Here is a 14,648-nt window from a genome sequence, read left to right on the forward strand (position 1 = left end):
TAACTGTTCCTGGTTAATGAAACATGCTTCTCACCGAGGTAGCGTCGAACTCAGAATTCACCGCGTTGTAGCTTGACACGGACGTATTTCTAACATAAGTTAACGAAATAGTGTAATGCGCAGAGAATAGTTCTTTGAACTTGATAGTAGGACAGAACATCGTGTTAATCGGAATGGATACTGATAAGTAAAACAGACGTTTTCAGCTGGTTACGTTAGCTGCTGTTGGTTACCGAAATATTAAACAGACCGCCACTCAACGACGAATTTAACTGGCAGTGAATATAACGGCGGCAGTGAGACGATCTGGAACTATTCGTTTTACCGAAACTACAAAATTTTAAACTTGCGTAGACGATTTCCAGTAATTTTCTGTTATTTAAGCCGTATGACTTCTATGTATTACAGCTTAATACGTCCGCTGTGCCGAGAGGCGTCCATGAAAACTACCGCTTCGTTTTCATGCGGCCTGCTGGAACCATCTTTTGAAGGCCTAGGACGTAGTTCAGGGGCTTACCACGGCAGCGCTTCGCTCGCAAGGCGCAGGCGGAAAGCGACATCAATGTCAGAGGAGTTGTGCTACAACTGCAGTGCTGGCTGACAGCTGCTGCTTGTTGCAGGGCGTGTTTGTGTTAAGAGAATAGCGTTGCACGGGATTGAAAACCAACGATTTGTTTACACATTCTTGATATGCTTATTTTTGTTACCGACTGCAAACGACTTCCTGAATACATAACTGGAACAGAATATTTTCATGAGTGTAACAATAAACAACGGGGCGAAATTGTGTCAGTTTCGACACAGCTGAATGAAAGGTACGTAAAGTGCAATTGATTAGTTTGGAATGATTGTTGTAGTGTTGTCAATGATGCAACTTTTGACTTATAAAAAAAATTGTTTACTGCTTTACGCGAATGCAACATCGATCTTATTTGGCATGACAACATTTGCTGTCCACTCTCCTAGATTCTGCATACGAAATTATTGCTTACAAGTGAACACAAATCAGGCATTTGCTTGAAAGTGTCGTTTTCAGCCGTATTATAGCCTCGAGAACGTATTGTGTGCCCTTTAGATACTGGTTGTGGAATACCTCGTTGCGCAAAGCCACAGTTTTCGTATCTGTAAAAAACACAGGTACCCATAATTTTTTTTCCACCTAAAACACGCAGATAACAGAGTTAGCTATCGTAGAACTTTTCTGCAAGAACTGCGCTGCGGTACTGTGCAGCGCTTGTCTAACTGCTGCTTTCACTTTCTCCATGCATTTTTGCAGGATCTGAATTTGCAAGTGGGGTTTCGGGTGCCCATGTTACTCCAGCCGAACTGGAATGATGTCATTCCTGTGGCAGAGCAGGCTGTGTCGAGCACAACTTACCTGGCTGAGCTGCAACAGAGCCTCAAGCCAGGGTGGACCGTGCATGTCAACAGAGATGGGCGACTTTATTACTGCAAGTAAGTTTTTAAACCGTAGCCTCACTTTTCTCTCGGTGACCTTCCAGCTGAAAGGAACGAAAGTTAGATGTACAGTCTCTATTGTTGCTGAAAAATACTGAATGCGCTAGATCAAAACATGAGTTAAAAAAATAAGCTTAGCTACTGAAAACTTAGAATCGTGTCTGACTTAATTTTTATAAATATGCTAAAAGTTTGCAATGTCACATTGAAGTCTGCTCCCGAGACACAGTAAAATAGTTGTGAAGTACTTGTGGACTCTGGTATATGTGTACGAGTAGAATAAATTATTGTTGTGTTGCTGCTGCTGCTGCTGCTGCTGCGCATCAGAAAAAAGATTTTTCTACAAAACAGTGCAAACCGTCGTACGTGAGCTTATGCACACACTGAAAAGAGTCCTTGGTTTTTTAAACTGAAAGGATTCGCCCAGCAGTGTAGTGTGTGCTTAAATGGACTCGCGACGAGAACTGCAACAGGTTCCTGCCCACTTCCTCGCCATTGTGAGCAGCTCGTTGAGCTGATATGGACAGGAACTTGAACTATTTCCGCTACCACTTGTGCCGCCCGCGCCACGGCGCGCTGTCGCGCTTAGCTCGCCACAACTCTCAGTTGTGCGGCTCCGTCCGCTGCCTCCAAATCCAGTTCGACACCAGTTTCAGGCTAAACCCACTGGCTCACCTTCGAGTAACAAGTGTAGCGGAAATTGTATTTCGTTGCTGTTCTTATATTTACACCGCTCGTTTAGTTACCGAGCGAGGCGACGCTGTGGTTAAGACCTGGACTCCTGTTCCGGAGGAGAGGGGCTTTAAATCCCCGCCCAGCCAGTCAGAATTGTTTTCCGTTGTTCCCCTGGATCACTCCATCAACAGTGGTGAGTTCTTCGAATGGGCTACTACCAGTTTCCTTCACTATCCTTGTCCAAGTGAGCTAATGCTATCTCTAGTAGCCACTACGTGTACGAAGAGTATAAATTTAATCTTAACGCTGTCATCTTTATCGGGCAACTCTTTACAGGTTCCAGAACTAGTGTTTTATAGCGCGGTGGCGACATTCAGCAATCGCCTGTTGAGACGAACTTCGTGTATCCTATATAATGTTTGCAGCGCTCTCTAATATGCTCTCCTCTTACACGAGGTACACTCGAGCTCACTTATGAATATCCAAAACGCGAGCAGATGTTGAACAGTGTGTCACATGACACATTTTTAAGGCAGCTGTTTCTTCTTCTATTTTTTCTTAAAAAGGCGAATTACTGAATATTTCCTGTAAAGTTTCAAGTCGCAGTGGTAAGACACCAGTGACCACTAATGACCTCATCGTCGATGAACTTCCTTCATTTGAGGACCGAAACGAGAGTCATGGCGCAGAGGAGGAGGAGATTCGTGTCTAATGTCCCGTCGACGGCGAGGACATTAGAGACGGATTACAAACTCAGATTAGGGAAGGATGGAGAAGGAAATCGTCTGTGCCCTTTCGAAGGAACCGTGCCGCTATTTGCCTTAAGCGATTTTGGGATATCACAGAAAACCTACATCAGGATGGCTGGACGTGGGTTTGAACCGCCGTCCTCCCGAATGCGAGACCAGTGTGCTAACCACTACGCTACCCTGCTCGGTATGGCGCAGAGGATAAGGCACTGAATTCTCGGCAGGAAGAGACAGAACTCAAATCCCCATTCGCCCATCCTGATTTAAGTTACCCGTCGTTTTCATGAATAGTTTCTGGCGGATTCCAGTAGGATTCTTCGAGAAAGGTCGCACCTACACTTTCCCCAGTCTTTCTCCAACTACGCAAATGATCCATCTTTAATGACCTCCCTGTCAAAGAGGTGTTAAATTTTAACCTTTCTTTCTTCCTTCGGAGCTGGGTTCACACCGTTGCCTGATCGAACGATCATCCTCACAAACGAGACGCAGTGAGAGAAAGAGCTTAACCACCATATGCAGACTGGCCTGTTGGGTTTAATGACGTCTAGCAGATAATCCCTTTGTAGCAAACGCCGCGCGAAATGACTGTCTCTTGCCGTGTGGTGTACGGTCCACCACATCATGCGAGTATTGCAACACTTGACTCGGAGCACAACGCCCTGTCCTCATCCGGGCCACACCTGTCTTTTTTTTCCATTTTATTCTGCCCTGAATGGCGACAAGTGAATTCTGGTCGCGGTTTCCGTTGCAGACCTTGACCCATCCCTGCTTCAGTGAGCAGGACGTAGACTACCGACATACCCGGCGCCCTGCGAGTTTCCACGCTACTTAAATCCACACGGTTGGCTTTTAGAACGACTGAAAGCTAAAGTTGTGCTTCGCTCTTCTGATTAATAGGAGCAAGTACGTGTAGCCATTTGAGCTGCGTTCCGAATTATGTGCTGTGTTCACGTCCGGATTCGTAGGCGATCCGAGTGGGTTTCAAATTTTTCTTCACCATGGTCCTTAGATAGCTCCAAGCGAATACTGAGTCGCTCCATTGGCCGAAACCACTGTTCGCGACTGTATTTCATGGTCTGCGATTGAGCTTCTAGTTTGTTTCCAACTAACCTCCTGTCTACAATGAAACAACATCTTTCTCTCTTCGTTGACGAGATATAGACGGAGGATTCCAAATTAATGCAGGATTCCTTGACTTCTGGATACCCTAAAATACAGTTTCTCACCGCCACCTACTCAAAATAATACATGCGTACGAGATATCACAACAGGTTTGTGATTCATCAGCAGACTGGTGCGTAATCGGAAGACATCGTCTTAAGCTAAAGTAAAGTCCAGAACACTTCAAGGAAATGTGACAGGGGTTTTACTGTGTACGATATATTTGAACAAAGCAAATGTTACAAAATTTAGGAAGCCGTTCAGGACAGCACTTGATCTAAAACCTTCAGCTTACCCTTAACGCACACTCATGTCGTTCGCGTGAGTAGATGAAACACACTCGCTTTCATGTAACTACACGATTTGTGGTCAGCCAGTGGAATTATTCACAACCGCCATGTACCTAGGACCACCTGTGTGGATCGATTGCAGCTAGATCACCCGCGTGATCCTGCCGCGGGGGTCTTGCTGATGACGCTATGGTGTAAGGGGCGGTGTCATCGTTAAGTAACTGTAGTGTAGGAGTATACAAGATGACCGAGACAGAATTTCTAGTTGGTGTGATGAATGGCAGTTTGCTTAAATATAGAAAACTGTAAGTTAACGCGGATAAGTAGGAAAAACAATCCTGCAACGTTCGAATTCAGCATTAGTAGCGTGCTGCGTGACAAAGAAATCAGTTAAATACCTAGATCTAACGTTGCAAAGTGATATGAAATGGAAGGAGCACTTCAGAGTGGTAGCAGGGAAGGCGAATGCTCGACTTCGTCTTATGGGAGAATTTTGGGAAATTGGAGCTTATCCATAAAGGAGTCGGCGTATAGAACGCTAGTGGGACCCATTCTTGAGTACTGTTAGAGTATTCGGGATCCCCATCAGGTCGGATTACACACAGGTATTATGGAGATTTTTCGTAAACTCAAATGGGAAGCCCTGGATGGAAGACGACGCTCTTTTCGTGAGGAACTATCGCGGAAACTGAGCGGACTGCCATTTAAGGCCGACTCCAGAACGATTCGACTGCCGCCAATGTACTCGTACATTTCGCGTTAAGGACCACGAAGATAGATGGGATAAATTGGGGCTCGTAGGAGCCTTTTAGAAAGCTTTTTTTCCTTCGCTGTATTTGAGTGATTGGTTGATTTGGGGGAAAGGATCAAACAGCGAGGTCACCGGTCCCATCGTTCTAGGGAAGGATGGGGAACGAAGTCAGCCGTGCCCTGTCAAAGGAACCACCCCGGAATTTGCCTGAAGCGATTTAGGGAAATCTAAGTTAGCATGGCCGGACGCGGGTTTTAACGGTCGTCCTCTCGAATGAGAGTCCAGTGTGCTAACCACTGCACCATCTCGCTAAGTTCGCTGTATTTGCTAGTGGAACAGGAGAGGAAATTACTAGTAGTGGTACGCGGCACCTTCCGCCATGCTTCGCACGATGGTGGTGGTGGGTGGTGGTTAGTGTTTAACGTCCCGTCGACAACGAGGTCATTAGAGACGGAGCCCAAGCTCGGGTTAGGGAAGGATTGGGAAGGAAATCGGCCGTGCCCTTTCAAAGGAACCATCCCGGCATTTGCCTGAAACGAATTAGGGAAATCACGGAAAACCTAAATCAGGATGGTTGGAGACGGGATTGAACCGTCGTCCTCCCGAATGCGAGTCCAGTGTGCTATCGCACGATGGCTTGCGGAGTAGTTTGGAGATGAATACTAATGTCACACGGAGATTTACCAGACAGTTTAATTAACCACCGTAGAGGTAACTAGAAGATGCTAACTATACCGCTTGCTGACTGTTGATCATCAGTTCACAGGTTTGTTTAATCGCGAGAATGTCATTGAGATGCTCATCCAACTACAAGAGGGGCATTAAGCACCATGGAAAGCACATTCTGAGTGCGTGCGTTCCAAGAAAATGGAATCAATGTATTACTTCTTCGTACACATCTCTTGAAATAATCACGACGTTAAAATCAGAGAGAGAAATTACTGATGATATTGTGGCTCATAGACAGTCGATCTTCTTGCGCGCAATTCGCGAATGAAACAGGAAAGGGGGTTCAAACGGCTCTGAGCACTATGGGTCTTAACATCTGAGGTCATCAGTCCCCTACAACTTAGAACTACTTAAACCTAACTAACATAAGGACATCACACACATCCATGCCCGAGGCAGGATTCGAACCTGCGACCGTAGCGGTCGCGCGGTTCCAGACTGAAGCGCCTAGAACCGCTCGGCCACAACGGCCGGCAGGAAAAGGGGGAAGTGACAATGATACGTGAAGTACGTTTCGTCGCACACAGTAATGTGTCTTGCCTAATAGACGTACTTGTAAGTGTTGATGTAAATGTAGACTTTTACTTTAGCGATGATTATAGACAAACCTCGTCGATATTCTACAACACAATAGTTCTTCGATGTTTTTGGTGCCATTACTGTCTAAGATGTTCCTATGGAGTGGTTTTCGTTATGTCCTACACCTCTACTCCATCCTGCATCAGCTTTCAGAATAAGGAGGTAGATGTTGCCTCAGTTATGCAAATCTTGTGCATGTGAGGGTAGTTAGCAGTCCTTCTTTGCAGTTTAGCAGCATCTGCACCCGTTAGACTCCTAAAGTATTGTCCCGTCAGGTCGTAGCTGCAGAGCCCCCAGTCGATTCACACTTGCCTCTCTTAATCTCAATGCCAGGATGGTCCTTTTGAAAGGGCCCGGCCGATTTCCTTTCCAATCCGAGCTTGTGCTCCTTCTTTACTGATCTCGCCGTCGAAAGCACGTTAAACACACTTTTTCCTTTCCGTTTTCATTCAGTCTCAAAAGTTCGAATTCATTTCGTTGCGTAACGAAACCATTCTCATGCACACCTTTTTCTTCCACACGGAAGAGTGTGCACAGTCCTGAGCAAATGGATGTGTCCTTTCGGCCGAATTCGCGAAATCGCGCCAATCTTCGAAGTAGCCCATTCCAATCCTGGTATTAAAATTTTAATTTTTTTATTAAATAGAGGATCGGGAAAGAAGGAGAAAGGATGAGTGGGAAGCTCGTAACTTCCATTCGCACAGTGCATTGTGGTAATGCAATGGCGAAAGTTGAAAGTTGTGCCGGACCGGGACTCGAACCCGGTTTTGCCGCTTAACCGTTTCGGCCATCCGGACACGGTTGCTGACCGATCAGATTTCCAACTTATCGCACGCTCGTCCTCGTCCATTAACCTCCTATTCGTAAATTATTGATTCGCGACGTGTCCGACACAGAAAAATGGCTCTGAGCACTACGGGACTTAACTGCTGTGGTCATCAGTCCCCCAGAACTTAGAACTACTTAAACCTAACTAACCTGAGGACATCACAAACACCCATGCCCGAGGCAGGATTCGAACCTGCGACCGCAGCAGTTGCGCGGTTCCAGACTGTAGCGCCTAGAACCGCTCGGCCACTCCGGTCGGCTGCCCGACAAAGAACAGCACTATATATAAAAGAGCGCGACGGCTCCTTGACATTTGTTTTAGTACGGTTGCACTGTTATGATCCGAAGTCTAAGGGAATTAATAATTGCGAATAGGTGGTTAATAGACGAGAGATACTGCAGTGCAGCGTGTTATATGTTGAAAATATGAGTCTGTCACGAAACGTGTCCTGGTTGCCGAAGCGGTTAAGGCAACCGCTCACGAGTAGCGGTAAATCTGGGTTCGAGTCGGGGTGCGGCACAATTTTCAGCTTTCGCATTACCACAATGCACTGTGCGCCTAGAAGTCACGAGTTTCCCACCCTTACTTTCCATTTCTTTCTCCATCCTATTTCATATAAAAAAAAAAAAAAAAAGCCAGTTGCGTCATCACGACTGGTGTCCGTTCTGTCGGAGCTGCCGGACAGAACAGACACCACTCAGATGTATAAAAATTTTAATTGTCGGTATTTGGCAGGCAAGAGGCGGGAAAGGGGCGGCATTAAGCTCTGAACGCCAGAGGGGGCGAGAACGTAATATCCTGTTGGTTGTTTTTTTACCTGGTCGCAGGAAATTCACATTTAACACAGTCCACAGATCGGCGGAAGGCACTGGCCAAACATTTTCTCTTTGAAGGTGCAAAAAGCGCTAGGCGGGGTATTCCACACTTTCGTCCCCCTCAGTCACAGAATACCTGGACTCAACAGAGAAATTAAAGGAGACAAATAAAAGGAACATCGTGCTGATATGTGGAGCTAACTCGAATTTCCCATGGCGAGCCGTATCTGGTCTGTCATCTGCACAGCGTCTTACCATTCCTAGCCAATATGTATAATAAGACGAGCACCTCAACAGAGGGTTAAACGCTCAGAGTTCTAAATAGCCAAGAATGACGAGAGGTTAGTCGTACATTTTTATTTTTACACGCTTTCGATCTTAATTAATAATTTTTGCAGTATTGCCGGTTTCCGCTTGTTGTAGGCATAGTCATACGTGAACCGAGAAAGAAAGCAGATATGTAACTTAACAATTCCATAATTACACAAATGAAGCTTTCGTATAAAACATTATCGACATAATTTAAAACCTTGTGTTACATATAAAACCATTGAAAAGAATGAGTGCATACCTCTTGGGTGCCTTACCCTGGCACTTGTGCACAATCGTCGCTCACTTCACTCACTGTTTGATCTATTACAAACAACGGCTCCCCTTTGATGGGGTAAATGTGCCGCCCTCTTGGGGACGATGACTGGAAGAAGCTGAACCTGATGATCGTAAAAAATTATTAGTTGTGATCCAATCGGAGAAAAAGTAAAACGGCGTTCTAAACATTGTTGCGCTCATTAGACAATATATATATTAAATTAAGTCTTTTACATTAACCCCACATTCGCAATTACGTTAATCTTTGTAGTGTAAAACAAAAACAGAAAACACGGGAAAATCTTATAAATTTATTTGCCCTACCAATTTGGAAAAACCGGCTGTCGAATAATGAAATTAGGCGGATTACAGCTGTCGGTTATGTCTACAGTCCTGGCGAGAAACGATAGTTACGACATCCATAGCTATCAGCAATGGTCGAACAATGATGGACAGCATAGTTTTAGAGTTTCGTTTAAGCAACAAGTTAAGCCTTTGCTGTGCTTCAGGATGAAAAAACCCTCACCCCTCCCATTTAGAACCATATTTCCTCTATTTCATATGAGCAGCATTATATGTGGCACCTCAGGTCGTCATGCAAATTTGAATTAGACGAAACAAATAGTATTGTGCCACCATTGTTTTCCAAGTGGAAATAATTTGGAATAGACTTTTGGTATTTTAAGCCTCTTTTTCAGAGACTTTCCCTCCGCTGACATTTCTTCGTTCTCGCTCCCATTCGTCCTCATGTCATAACTGTTAATCTCGCAATACTCTACGTGTGGAATTTGTTTCATATTTAAAAACCAATTCCAGACAATGCACACACAACCGAGTGCTCCTCTATTGCTAAGGAGGGCGTGATAAACTAGACGCGTTCCGAAGGAAAAAAAAAGACAAGTGTGCAGTTTTAGCGCGGCAACCTTATGATGTGCGTCCGAGAGACTTGCTACGCATGTGATACTTTGATGTCATCAGTTATTTTAAGTACCCCCTATCTTGTGCCAAGCGAATTTTTTGTCATCGTCGTTTCGAGTGACGTAAACGTTTGTCGGTAAAGTCGGAAATATTTTTTTGTTACTGTTGAACCAGTTGTTGCCACGGCTTCTTTTGTCACTGCTATGTACGATTTCAGCAAGCATAATTTTACAAGAAAAGGCTTTTGATTATCTTTCTGAAGATGGGACATTTAATGTTGCAGGAAAAAAACCTGCTTTTCCGCCCTTTTCAATACTTCCCACCGTTAATGGTCTGCAAACCACTAATTTTAAACACACGTACGTGAGAATACGAGCCAAGTTGTAGCTTTTTTCCTATCCCTCCCCCCTGAATTCGGTATTCTGATGTCCTGTAAGTTTAAGCAGGCGGTTTCTCATTATCCAAGAAAACCCATAGTTCGTCTGTATTTTTCAGTCAATGGATGCTATCGAAATGACAGGTTCCATTAAGAAACGCGTGATATTGCATGGGCTTGGAGATATATGCTCAGAAACTGCACACAGCGCCAAACGCATTACACTGAAGTACCTTTGTCAGTTGCTTCCATTAAGAACATAGCGTGCGTGGTGATGAATGTCACACTACTCTTGAACAACGTATTAACACCAAGTTTTGATACTAATCAAGAAAATCGACGACGACGATAAATGCAGTGTTGTTGCAAATGTACAGAACAGAAACCGTGAGCAGAAAATGTGTTGACGATTTATTGAAATCCTTTCCGGGCTGTCTCGGTGAACTCGAGGCATAGTCGCTGCTTCGTCAAGCGGAGCTCGTGGTTTGGATTCCTGCTTCGGGCAACGTGAGTCAGTTTTATGTTTTCCGTGTGCCTGTCGTCACAGCTCATCGAAACAAAAGGGAAATTCGTGATGCGATATCATTTCCGCCATATCCGTAGGGGGTAAGATATCCAATTTACTCTTGGATCGATTCGGGCGTCGCATCCCTGACAGACGTCTGGAGGAATTTTGTCATTTCGTAATCACAGCGCGATACTGTCGCAGAGCGCAACTATTGAAGTAATGCAGTGATCGGAACGGAAAAGAAGCTTTGGATCTGCCATTTTCGGATCAACGGTCTAAAAGCGTAATGACAGACAACAACAGAAAACGTTGTTTAACTCTTAACGTGGATAACTTCCCGAATGCTGTGACGCCGTAATTGTCCATCTACATTGTGAAAATATAACCATTATAAACCTGAAGATGCGTCTCTACTGAGGAGAAACCGGTAGTTGCGAATAAAGCACCTTCATTCATCAACGAGGCTTTTGGAAACCCCTCATCATTCAGGGCTCTTTTAAATGTTGTAATTTTTAGGCTATAATAATTTGAATGTTTATAGAGAGTTGAATATTTTTTATTGTTATTTGTCGAGAAAATGTGATGGACGCTGGTGTAAAATCGCTTACTGTCTCTGAAATTGTCAAACAGAGGAATTGTGGATTAGTAAGGAAAGAGTTATAGCAATCATGCACAAACGTTAGACTAAGGAGACCTGTCCTCGTACTGTGGCGCCTAAATTGACTGATGATTAAAAGGCAACAAGGATGGAGTTTTTCTTGACGTATGTAACAGACTCAGCTTTCGTGCAAAACCATCGAAACATGTATGTGACACTGTACCACAGATCCAGAGTAAGACAGGCAACCACCATGGTAGCAGCACAGTTCTGTGCGCACCAACTCTAGACGACGTTGCACGTACTTGTGACATCAACGCTGCGATCAATTCCAGAAGCACCAGCCGCTGACAGTTCACAGGAAATTTATAAATGGTGCGGAAGGTGTGTTGTAACAGCCCAAACTTTAATACAGGTCAACTCTACGGGACACGTATCAGTTGGTTTTAACAGGGGACGTGGAATGTATACAAAGAAGTATGGCTCAAAACTTCATACTTGATTACCGACAAGAGAGTGTAAGAGACATGTTAAACAATCTTAACTCGCAGACACAACCGGAAATGCGTCATAGATCTTCTTAGAAAGCTTAGGCATCCATCTTTTTGGGCAGAAACTTGTTGATATGATGCAAATAAAAAAGCATAACAGCTCGCACGGAAGCGTACAAGCAGTCATAAATCTAATTCCACGCTCCGTCCGTTAATGGCACGGTAAGAAACTTTAATGTTTGGTACAATAAAGAATATCCTCTGTCATTCACTTCAGTGATACGCAGAGTACATCTATAACTGTAGGACTAGGCTTTTCCCTGTGTGTGAACTATAGAACAACTCGCGGGGATGCGAGCGGTTACAGTTTTCAAAATGAGCCGAAATTCGACATCCATCCTCACTGTCATTCTCAAGGCAGTAAATGCAGTGAGGATAGCTTTGTTAATATCAGTTCATAACTACATCTATACAGTATCTACATCTACATGTGTGCGGCTGATGCCGGCGGAGGTTCGAGCCCTCCCTCGGGCATGGGCGTGTGTGTTTGTTCTTAGGGTAATTTCGGTTAAGTAGTGTGTAAGCTTAGGGACTGATGACCTTAGCAGTTAAGTGCCATAAGATTTCACACGCATTTGAACATCTACATGGATTCTTCGCAAGCCACCGTACGGTACGTGGCGGAGGGTACCCTGTGCTACTCCTAGTAGTAGTAGTACTTGTACTTGTACTTGTACTTGTACTTGTCATTGTCATTTCCTTTCCTGTTCTTGTCCGCAGCTCGTGGTCTACGGTCGCGTTCTCGCTTCCCGAGCAGGGGGTCCCGGGTTCGATTCCCGGCGAGGTCAGAGATTTTCACCTGCCACGAGATGACTGGGTGTTTGTGTTGTCCTCATCATTTCATCATCATTCATGAAAGTGGCGAGATTGGACTGAGAAAAGGTTGGGAATTTGTACGGGCGCTGATAACTGCGCAGTTGAGCGCCCCACACACCAAACATCATCATCATCATCATCATCATCATCATCATCTCCTGTTCCACTCGCAAATAGAGCGAGGGAAAAACAGCTGTCTATATGCCTCCGTGTGAGCATTAATTTTTCGCATCTTCGTGGTCCTTACGCCCAATGTATATTGGCGGCAGTAGAATCGTTCGGCAGTCAGCTTCTAATGCCGGGTCGCCTTCCCTGCAGGGATTCCCATTCGAGTTCCCGAAGCATCTCGGTAACACTTACATGTTGTTCGAACCTACCGGTAACAAATCTAGCAGCCCGCCTCTGAATTGCTTGGATGTCTTCCTTCAATCCGACTTGGTGCGGATCCGAAACACTTGAGCAGTACTGAAGAATAGGTCGCACTTGCGGCCTATATGCGGTCTCCTTTACAGGTGAACCACTCTTTCTTAAAATTCTCCCAATATACCGAAGTCAACCATTTGCCCTCCCTACCACCGTTCTCAGATGCGCGTTCCACCTCATACCGCTTTGCAACGTCACGCCCAGATATTTAAACGAGTTGGCTATGCGAAGCAGGACACTAGTAATACTGTATCCGAACGTTACAGGTTTGATCTCCCTACTCATTCGCATTAACTTAAATTTTTCCACATTTAGGGCTAGCTGCTGTTCATCACGCCAACTGGGAATTTCGTCTAAGTCGTCTTGTATCTTCCTACAGTCACTCAACGTCGACACCTTATCGTACATCAGAGCGTCATCGGCAAACAACCGGAGATTGTTGCGCACCCTGTCCGCCAAATCATTTATGTATATAGAGAACAGCGGTCCTGATAAGCTTGAGTGCTTGTCAGAGAAGTCGTAGAACCATTTTGACTATTTCTCAGCCGTCCCACCCTCGAATAGCACAAGGGAAACGTTGACAGATAAATTTTTCAGTGTGAGCTCTCACTTATCTTATTACGATAATCGTTTCTCTGTATGTAGGTGGGAGTCAATAAAATACTTTTGCATTCGGAAGAGATATTTTGATGACTGAAATTTCGTCAAAAGATCGCGTTGAAATTTCGTGAAAAGATCTCGCCGCAATGAAAAGTGCCTTTGTTTTAATTATTGCCACCGCAACGTACGTATCATATCCGTGACACACACTCCCTATTTCGCTAGAATAGAAAAGGAGCTACCCTTGTCGGCCGGTGAGGCCGAGCGGTTGTAGGCGCTTCAGTCTGGAACCGCGCTACCGCTACGGTCGCAGGTTCGAATCCTGCCTCGGGCATGGATATGTGTGATGTCCTTAGGTTAGTTAGGTTTAAGTAGTTCTAAGTTCTAGGGGACTGATGACCTCAGATGTTAAGTCCCACAGTGCTCAGAGCCATTTTTTTTTTTTTTGTCCTGATAAAGGTCGCAGAGTCGTGTTTTGTGCTGCAGGTGTACGATTCAATTCAGTTTGAGATCAAAATTCGACAACACGTTTTGGCAATACACTAACAGTAGGCGTTTGAAGTAAACAGAGAAACAGCTTATAAAACACTAATACGACCTAATTTTGAGTACTGCTCGAGCGTTTGGCCTCCCTATCAGGTCGGATTGAGGGAGGACATAGGAGCAATTCAGAGGCGGGCTGCTAGATTTGTTACTGGTAGGTTTGATCATAACGCGAGTGTTACGGAAATGCTTCAGGAACTAGGGTGGGTGTCTCTGGAGGAAAGGAGGCGTTCTTTTCGTGAATCGCTACTGAGGAAATTTAGAGAACCAGCAATTGAGGCTGACTGCAGTACAATTTTACTGCCACTAATTATATTTCGCGGAAAGGCCACGAAGATAAGATAAGAAAGATTAGGGCTCGTACAGAAGCATATAGGCAGCCATTTTTCCCTCGTTCTGTTTGCGAGTGGAACAGCGAGAGAAGATGGTAGTTGTGGTACGAGGTACCCTCCGCCACGCACCGTATGGTAGACTGCGGAGTATGTATGTAGATGTACATTGCAGTAATATGACTGAAATTGTTTATCAGTGAAACTAGCGCGAGAGCGACTGCACTTGACCTATCGCCACCAGCGCAATTAACGACTAGGGTGCAAATGCAATCGTAATCCTACAGACGCGAAGTCGGCGCGGGACCGCAAATGCTGCGGGTGCGGCGGCGGTACTTAACGAAAATTAATGCTGCCCTTTG

At 44.9% G+C, this 14,648-nt stretch overlaps 1 protein-coding gene across 1 annotated transcript in view; it reads left to right on the forward strand.

Moving 5' to 3' along the window:
- The first annotated feature begins 633 nt into the window (after positions 1 to 633).
- The window catches only part of LOC126184733 (uncharacterized), a 311,881-nt gene continuing 297,866 nt past the window's right edge, over positions 634 to 14,648 (forward strand). The window contains exons 1-2 of the mRNA XM_049927270.1: positions 634 to 815; positions 1,277 to 1,455. Coding sequence (XP_049783227.1) covers positions 1,310 to 1,455 — 146 coding nt within the window. The 5' untranslated portion in view covers positions 634 to 815; positions 1,277 to 1,309. The remainder of the gene's footprint in view (positions 816 to 1,276; positions 1,456 to 14,648) is intronic.

The sequence above is a fragment of the Schistocerca cancellata genome, chromosome 4, assembly GCF_023864275.1.
Source record: "Schistocerca cancellata isolate TAMUIC-IGC-003103 chromosome 4, iqSchCanc2.1, whole genome shotgun sequence".
Taxonomy (NCBI): domain Eukaryota; kingdom Metazoa; phylum Arthropoda; class Insecta; order Orthoptera; family Acrididae; genus Schistocerca; species Schistocerca cancellata.